General features: G+C 38.3%; 1 protein-coding gene across 2 annotated transcripts; it reads right to left on the bottom strand.

Moving 5' to 3' along the window:
* Positions 1-132: 132 nt before the first annotated feature.
* LOC108343052 (uncharacterized) lies at positions 133-7,138 on the bottom strand. 2 transcript variants are annotated; one of them, XM_017581087.2, is made up of 10 exons: positions 6,756-7,138; positions 6,480-6,523; positions 6,039-6,165; positions 5,791-5,914; positions 4,623-5,167; positions 4,215-4,491; positions 3,849-4,128; positions 2,410-2,571; positions 1,387-1,848; positions 133-703 (listed from the first exon to the last, which is right to left on the bottom strand). In XM_017581087.2, the coding sequence occupies exons 1-10, from the start codon at positions 6,949-6,951 to the stop codon at positions 398-400; spliced, it is 2,523 nt and encodes an 840-aa protein (XP_017436576.1). In that variant the 5' UTR covers positions 6,952-7,138; the 3' UTR covers positions 133-397. The 2 variants fall into 2 exon arrangements, with proteins under 2 accessions (XP_017436576.1, XP_017436577.1); XM_017581088.2 differs by having other exon boundaries at positions 2,410-2,568.
* Positions 7,139-9,439: the final 2,301 nt, after the last annotated feature.

The raw sequence follows: 9,439 nt of genomic DNA, 5'->3' as shown, positions 1-9,439 counted from the left end.
CATTGATGTTGAAGTTGAAAAGATTGTCAAACTCCTTTATAACCGACGATGGACTTCAAAAACTGAACTATACACCCAGCCGATGCAACTTAACCTGATTAGTTACAGCAGTGAACGTAAAAAGTTAACAAGTGAGAAAACTATCCAAAAGTGACTTTCCACTATGATCAGATGACAATATTAAAACAAAACAAAAAACGTATTGAGTAAACCAAATTAGCACACTTAGTACCTACGTTAAACATGACGAACATAATTATGTAGAATACAACCTCGTGGCAATGGGCTCGTGGTCTCTAGAGACCAAACAATGATACATTAAGTTACTAGACCGTTAATGCCTCTGATTAACCACTTCCAAACATCAATACCCTGAAAAACCGGGAGGTGAGTAGGATTAGTAGCTGTTTTGCCATAGTTGTTGGGACTGCTTGGATGGTTGGCTTTGCGGACCACCCAAGGAGGCTTCCCGAGGATTTTGTGGCTGATGTTCCAGAGAAATGCCACTCTGAGATTGGTAGAAATTAGGATACCCAAGGGATCCAAAATGTTGTGAAGGTTGTTGCTGTTGCTGTTGCTGCCTTTGACGAAATCCACCTGGCTGTTGTTGATTCTGTCCCTGCATGCTATAGTAGTTGCTGGGAGGAACGGCTGACATTGTTCGAGGGCCGGCCCCCTGAACCCACATGGGAGAATTATCGTTCTACCAGAAAACAAGAATTAAACCCATCTCAGCTTTGAGTATAAATATCATAGAAAGAAGTAAACAAGGCTCCATTTCATATTTCTTTCCTCACCCCCACCACCACTCCCAAAAAGAGCAATTCAGTTATATATAAGCCTTCAAAAGGATCAAGTTGTTATCAAGCATAAATAAAAGTCAGCATATAATTTTGGTTTAATAGGTTCGGAGGTCCTTATATTTGTGGGTTCGTTTCAATTGGGTCCTCCAATTTTGAAAGTGATCAATTTGGTCCCTAATTTAACAAAATTGAGTCAATAATACCCTTTCCGTTAAATATAATGGACGGCGTTAACTTTTTAAACATGTGGCATGTTGAGGCATCCGTTTATTTGCAGGTGGCACAGTTTTATTTGAAGGATGCTTCAACATACCACATGTTTAAAAAGTTAATGACGTCCATTGCATTTAACGGAAAGGGTATTATTGACTCAATTTTGTTAAATTAGGGACCAAATTGATCACTTTCAAAATTGGAGGACCCAATTGAAACGAACCCACAAATATAGGGACCTCCGAACCTATTAAACCTATAATTTTACATTGAATCCTTACGAAATTTACAAAACTTGTCAGAAGAATCATAACAGGAAAAAATAGAGTTAAACTTAAATGTAAGTAATTTTAAGGCTAGATCTTTCTACCTGCTGTAGTGAAATCATATGGTTGCTGTCCTTAAATTGTGAGTTTATCAAATCCTCGTATCCAATGGTTGTCCCAGTAGGAGCAGCAGGCGGACTCAGAGAAAAATTCCCTCCAGGAATGCTTGTTGAACTGCCAAAGCCGTATCCAGGTGGAATAGCAGCAGACTGAGGCAAACTGCTGACAGAAACATTATTCTTATACTGTGGAAGCACTGCTGCCAGAGATTGGTGATATGTGCTGTTTCCAGGAAAAGTCTGCTGAAAAGCTGATGGCATATATGTGTAGCTCTGAGGCAAGAATGGATAGCTAATCATATTAGCGAAGTGACCCAGAGGAAGAGTAGGTTGGGAGTAGGGATGCACAGGAAGGTGCTGAGCAAGTGCGGGTCCAGTGGCAACACTTGCACCAGACAAGTTTTGGGCATTAGGTTGAGGTGTAGACATGGCGCTTGCTCTTAGAGCCTGCACATTGACAAGAGAGTATCAAATAACTGAATTCCCAAATTTTTTATCTTCCTATTTTATTCAAAACTTCAAAAGAGAGATGCAACAATTAAACATGCAAATTTAATCATTAACAAATAATAAAATCCAGAATAAACCCAAGAGCAGCTCTATGAGCATTTTTCTTGATGTGAAACAAATAGATTTGACCAGCAGAACTGGCATACCAACCCCATCTATTTGAGTTGAGTAACTGGGGATGTAAGCCAGCTTTAACTAATGTACATAGTAGTCAATTCCATAGTTGGTATATAATTGTAATTTATAACTATTGACATAATAGCCAGGGTGAAATTCGTGATGCAGCTTAATGAAAATTAAACTAAAAAATATTGGAATACTACCGAAGTATTTCAATATAATATAAACCAGAATTCTAACTCCAGTATTTACCTTTTAGGCTAACAGCATAGAAAAGAAAATTCAAAACACTGCCATCAATAACATTTCATTTTAACAAACAAAAATCTCTCAAAAGCCAATAGAGAAGCTTAAATACGCTCAAGAGCAGAAGTGCACCTCTGACATGGTTATGCTGGAACCACCAATTGAAGAAGCAATATTACTATATTTTGTAGGCATTGATTGTGTTGAAGGGAAGGGTAAGTATGGGATATCTTCTCTTGCTGTTTGAACTGTTGAAGCCAGCAGAGCATTGGGCAAAGAATTTGAATGTGCCTGCTGAAACATCGACAGCAAGGCAGTAAAATTTATATCCACATAGCAGGGTTGCTAAATAAAATTACAAGATCTAAGACAGCAACCAATGTTTTATATCTGGACAGCAAAGCTAGGCAATCAATTTCACAATCAGGACAGCAAAGACTATATTGCTATGTACATATAAATTCGAAAAAATGATAAAAGTTACTCAAAATTAATAAAACTCTTAAGTAACAACAAAAGGTCATTGCTGTCTTAAACAAAACATACATGTAAATACAAACAAAAGTCAAATATAAGTTTCCTAAGAAGGAATCATCAATTATCATTTTCTAAAGAAAAGTCTTTGGAAATTTTGGAAATTTACACTACAGTTCCATCCATAGATTTCAATTTTGGAAATTTAAACCCCCAAAATAGCCCAATAATAATGCCTTAATGTCTCTGTTCAAAGGGATGTCTAGGAATCAACACACGGCACAACTATAGCATCCACTTCGGTTGGCAAACACTACAAGGGCCCGTGTCCCATAGTAACTTGGCCATTATGCACTTCTGTTATTAATTTCTGTATTTTGCTAAAAATTATGAGTTTAAATTAAGATTTCTTTATTAAGGATTTTTTTACTTTTGGGTATTTATGTGTAATGTAATATGAATAAAATTTCATAAATAGTAACCATGATCATCTCGCTATCCCACTACAGCAGTTTTACTATAGGACTGATGACTATGGGTTCAACAAAAATATATTACTACTATACTCCCAAGATTCCCAACCTAAAGTTTGAAAGAATACAAGGTTGATTTATCCGTAAGGAACAGATCGATCCACAGGACCACAATTTTACACTAGAATACGTCCAATTAGTCTTTGCTTGTTCAGTGAGACTATGTGTTTAACAATAATTTATTATTACTATTCTACTCCCAAGATTCCCAACCCAAGGTTTGAGAGAATACAAGGTTAATTCATCCATTAGGTACAAAATCAATCCACAGCACCACAAATCCCCAAGGTTCCACACTAAAATACATCCAATTAGGATTTGTTTGCTTAATGATGCACGGACCTAACAACTATTTTGCTGAAGGAACAAATCTCTACTTTCAAAATGCTTCAGAGCATAAGATTTTCACATTTCCAGAAATGACAATCTAACTTAAACATGCCACAAATCATTCAAAACTAATTCACTGAAGGAAATGTGCATTATCATTAAAACAAGTTTACCATTAAAACATGCATCACCATTACAATCTAAAATACGACCAAGCCATAGAACATGCATTACCATTACACCAGAGAAGGAAGCAAGATTCTGCATCTGTGAGCTAGTCTGTGAAGGAGGAAATGTGACCTCCGGTTGGTGGGCATTTTCATATGCAAACCCATGAGATTGTGAAGGAAATGCATACTGATTTTCCTGAGCAATTTCAGGAGCTTCAGGTTTTAAAGCCTCTTGTGAAATTGAAGTATGCTCAAATGTCCCAGCACTCACACCAGTTGCTTGAACTAAATTTCCATCTGATGTAGTAGTAGCAAGATGCTCATCCCCATAATAGTCAGAATTTCTATAAGAAAAACATCTTTAAGGAAACTAGGAATAATCATAGTATTGAAAGTTTGAATAAAATATCCTATAATATAGCCAACGTACCTAGTGTCTGAGTTTTCAATTGTAGAAACATCTGCAGCACCAGATGTATCCTCTAGCTTACTTTTCAAAGGCCTAGATGTAAATGACCCTGGTCCAGATAGGGGGTTACCGGATCCAAAACTTCCAAAGCTCAGATTCATGCATTCTGGTGTATGGAGTTGTAGGTGATTTGGAATTACTACAGAAGGATTGTCATCCTCTTGTTCTGTCCCATGATCATCTCTCTGTATATTGAGCTGCTCTATGTTTGCAGCCACTGATGAAACATCATCCTCAGCTGAAATGAAGAAACCAATAATTAATACACAGGCAATGTGTCTTACATTGATGTACGACACATACACCAAAAAGATGTCAGCCAGAATGGTAGAAATTTATTTCCATGTAAACCACAAAAAATAGATGTACCTCCCGTGTTATCTTCTGATGTACTTTTAGCGGATATTGAAGCATATTCATTATTGTCTGCATTCTCAATGGAACCATCTTCGGCATCATATTCATCCAAGGGAGTTTTCTGCGGCCAATCAGTTTCAACAAAGCTCGATGAGTTTGCATAGTACTCAGAATTTGCATGGGTATCAGCATCTTCATATCCTCTAACATCATGTTGGTTTTCAATACAAGACCATTCATCAATCTGTGGAACATTGTCACTAAGGGCATGACCTTGATTAGTATTTGTTTCTGAAACCTTAGAAGCATATCCTTGCAATGAATGCAAATTGTTATCCGAAGCTGCTGGAGGCAACAAGATGTTCTGATTATTACCACTCTGGATGGAAGAGTGATGCATGGAAGGTCTGGTCTGGGGCCTACCCATCTTGACAATGTCAGCCATGGATACTTGACCTGCATTCCCCATCCATGCAGATTGCACTCCAGTACGTTGTGATGATGATGGTCCATCACTGATGCCTAATGCATGTGTTTTTTCAGTAGCCACAGAATCACTGCAACAATTTTAAAATGAGACATGAGAAGTGGGAACTGCACGTGAGCAACCCAATACTAATGAAATTTGTATCCAAGTACATGAAGGCAATATATAGAAAAAAGGACAATTTTATGCTACAACAGAGAGAGAAAAGAGGAATGACCACGTAAGCATTAGATAGATTTTCTGTACAGTTAAAATGTTACAAATAGAAGTTGCACAAAACATAAAACAAAACAAAAACTAGCACTTCATTTCCAACCGAACTCATTCTAAATCCAAAATATTCAATGTTCATAATACATACAGCAGGATCAATGTAGAACCTTAAAACAAATCCAGAGGATAATTGACACATCACCAACTGTTTGGGAAGAAAATATAAAAATCGATACACAAAATAGATTGTTATAGAGTAGGATGAAGAGAATCTACTTTTTAACATAAATTGAAGGATTGTTACTTTATCTATTAACCTCAGTATGTCAGGCTTGGTTTGCAATTTCATCTTATAATAACTAGTCCAAATTTGCAGATGTATCAAATCCCCAGGAATCCTTATAGCCATCATGATACATTTTACCATTTCAATCATGTCAATTTTCAGTGAGTATATATATGATACGAAGGAAAATAAACCTGTAGGATATCGGTCTCCTGTTCGAATTATTTCCCAACACACTAGATGTTGAAGATGTAGACCCTCCATAAGTAGGTGCTCCATTCTCCTTCTTGTATGCAGGCTTCCCCTGCAGACCAGAATCTGGCCTCCCAAAACAGGGCAGAAATCTAAATAATAATAATAGTGACAATAAACGTGACAGATAATACAAGTTTCATTAAGTCCAGAGCAATATTTCAAGTTCAAACACCCATCAGCTGCATACCGCTGCTTCCGAATTGGTTGGCACTACCACGTCCACCATGACGATCTGTCCCAGCCCTACCGCCACCACGACTAGATGTATTGCTTGTCCCACTCCCACGAGACCTGGAATCTATTGGGTCCTTAATCTGAACCAGCAAGGACAAAAACAGGTAAACAAAAAACATAGACAAACTCGAACAAAATATCAAAATATTAAAAACAAAAGTAGAGACAGCTAGCAGAAACAAAATGCTCAAGTCAAACAAACTCTTCGTATCCACGTACAAACTTAGCACACAGATTCACCTACTGTCACACAGCAGTAGAACACAGTCATGAAAGAAGAAACCGAATTGATAATTTGATTATCTCATTATCAAAGACAGATTCTTTCTTCTTGTTTTTAAGATATCATGGAATCAATCCTGAACAGCTGAAACCAACAAAAAAAATCGTCCACCTCTTTTTTCTTTTCCCGCTTGCTCTTCACCTCATGAAAAGGATCTACACAATTAACAAACCTAAGATTAGAAAAATCGCACCCATATCTGATAGCATCTCTAACACGTGGATTAATTCGTTCTGTTGTTTCTCATTTTCCAGCAATGCGCGAGCGAGCAAAGCAATAATTTCGAAACCTTGAACGAAGGTGTTCGCACGTTTCGCTCCAAGTGAAAGAAATATCAAGAACCTCGAAACGAAAAACACAGAGAGATAGAAAGAGAGAGAAAGGAACCTTGTGAAAGGAGGCGACTAACAGCTTCGTTAGGGTCCATGTTACAGTCTTTGAGTGTGGCGTAGATCTCGTGGTCGGGGAAATTGGAGACAATCTCCTTCAAGCTCTGAACCATCTTCCGCGATGACGCCGGAATCGTTGCCGACAACGCCTTGCCGCCGCCATTGTTGTGGCTGCCACCGCCCTTCCCGCTCATCCTCTCACTCTCTTTGTCTCTCTAGGTTTCACAACCACCGGACTAGCTAGGGTTCCGCCGCGACAACAACGGGAAAGAAGAAACCTCTCGCACAAACGCACGTACGCTCCTCGCTTCACAGTTTGCAACCAAAAAGCGAAAACCCCTTCTCGCTCTCCCCCCACTCCTTTTCTCTCTGCGTCTTTTTATTATTATTTTTTTTAAAACACTTCTCTTTTTTGTTTTTAACTTTTTTTAAAAATGGAACAAAATATTAATTCATAAAAATTATTATTCGGTCGTGTAGTTTGTTTTTTCTTTTAAGTGTACAAAAATTAAAAAAATACAGTATAATATTTTAAAATAATTAAAATATATAATTTTAAATATGAATAAAATCAATATATTGTTTAAAACCATCAATAGTAAAAAAACAATATGCAATATGTAGTTTTACTGAGAATTATTACATTACATATATATATATATATATATATATATATATATATATATATATATATATATATATACATACATGATGCAGCACTCAAGTTTTTTAATATTATTTCTAACATGATATTTTATTATAACAATATCATAATAATAAAATCCAAAGTTTATAAAATTTGGCTTGCATACCAATAGATCAGATATTTCACGCAGATCTAAATTTGTTTGATTTCCGATAATAATAATAATAATAATAATAATAATAAAGAATAATAATAATATAATATAATGTTATTATAATAATAATAATAATAATGTATAGTTTTAGAAGTTTTCATGTAAAATTTAGGTTTAATGTCTCGGTAGGTTCCTATTTTCGGTGTGAATTTCAAATAGGTCCCTTTTCTTTTCGGCGTCTCAATTGGGTTCCCATTTTTGTAAAATTGTAACAATTAAAGGCCTACCGTCAAATTGGACAAACGGCCGTTTAATTGTTTATTACGTGGCATGGTCAGTATTTTCAGTAATCATAGGTGGAATTAAAAAAGAGTTTTGTATTAAAAACTATGAGGTTAAATCAGCTTTAGAGAAAGGGCACAGTGGTAATTCCCACTTTATCTTCCCCTCTCCTTCTCACACACAACCCGAGTTCTGAAGGAGAGAGGATGAACCCGAACATGTTCCGCTTGAGGAAGCCATGGGTCCTGCGCCTAACAGTGCGCGATTTGTGATTGTTGGGTTCTTCTTTGCAGGTCTGGTTTTTATGCAGGTTCGATTGTAGAGCGGGAAGGTGCGGTGGCGTGTGATGGCTGCCATGGAGGTTGGGCAACGGCGAGGAAGCTCGCAAGGTGAGGGAGGTTAGTGGTGGTCGCGACATGGTTGGTGAAGATCGCGAGGTGATGATCCGAGATGAAGGTGCGATTGGGTTCCGAGAATGGAGAAGATGAAGATGATTGTGCCAAGCTTTCGTCAATGGAGGAGAGGCGCGATGAAGGTTGCGGTGGCTGGTGCGTGTTCGATGATTTGCGTGTGAGAAGAGTGGTGTCGCGGCGGCTGGCGTGGTTGATGGTGGTGGAGAAGAGGACGGTGACTTTGTGCGACGGCGGCGAGATGTTGGTGATGCGAAGACGAACTCGCAGATGGCGGTCGTGGTGGCTTCGAACCCTTGCGCGAAGGAGAAGGAAGGTTGCGGTGGCTGGTGCGTGTTCGATGATTTGCGTGTGAGAAGAGTGGTGTCGCGGCGGCTGGCGTGGTTGATGGTGGTGGAGAAGAGGACGGTGACTTTGTGCGACGGCGGCGAGATGTTGGTGATGCGAAGACGAACTCGCAGATGGCGGTCGTGGTGGCTTCGAACCCTTGCGCGAAGGAGAAGGAAGGTGGCGGCGGTCTTGGTTGAGGCACCGTGGTGGTCCGTTGATGCGCCGGCGAGAAAGGAAGGAGATGATGTTCTGGCCGTGGCGACGACTTGCGGCATTGGCGGGAGCGGCGGAAGCGGAACGGCAGTGGCGGCTAGGGTTAGGGTTTTAGTGGGTGGAAGATGATAGGGCTGACGTGGCGAGGTTGAAGAGAAGGTGTTTGATAGAAAGTCAGTGTGAGATGGGAATCATAATCAGTTTTCCCACTATGTCCTCTCCCTAAAGCTGATTTAACCTCATACTTTTTAATTGAAACTCTTTTTTAATTCCACCTGTGATTACTGAAAACACTGTCCATGCCACGTAACAAACAATTAAACGGCCGTTTGTTCAATTTGACGGCAGACCCCTAATTGTTACAATTTTACAAAAATGGGGACCCAATTGAGACCCCGAAAAGAAAAGGGACCTATTTGAGATTTACGCCGAAAATAAGGACCTACCGAGACATTAAACCTAAAATTTAAAATTACATGTCATATGTAATATTTATTGGGTTCTCTATTTTCATTTTAAGAAATTATTATTGATTAGTTTTTTAAACATAGATTGAGTTTTATAATTAAGTAAACAATGTTTAAACGAGTGTGCATATAATTATTTATTTCGGTAAAAAAAAACTCATTTGAAATTACAAAAGTAAT

The sequence above is a fragment of the Vigna angularis genome, chromosome 6 (genome assembly GCF_016808095.1).
Source record: "Vigna angularis cultivar LongXiaoDou No.4 chromosome 6, ASM1680809v1, whole genome shotgun sequence".
NCBI classification, from domain to species: Eukaryota; Viridiplantae; Streptophyta; class Magnoliopsida; order Fabales; family Fabaceae; genus Vigna; species Vigna angularis.
This window is presented reverse-complemented; position numbering and strand designations above follow the sequence as displayed.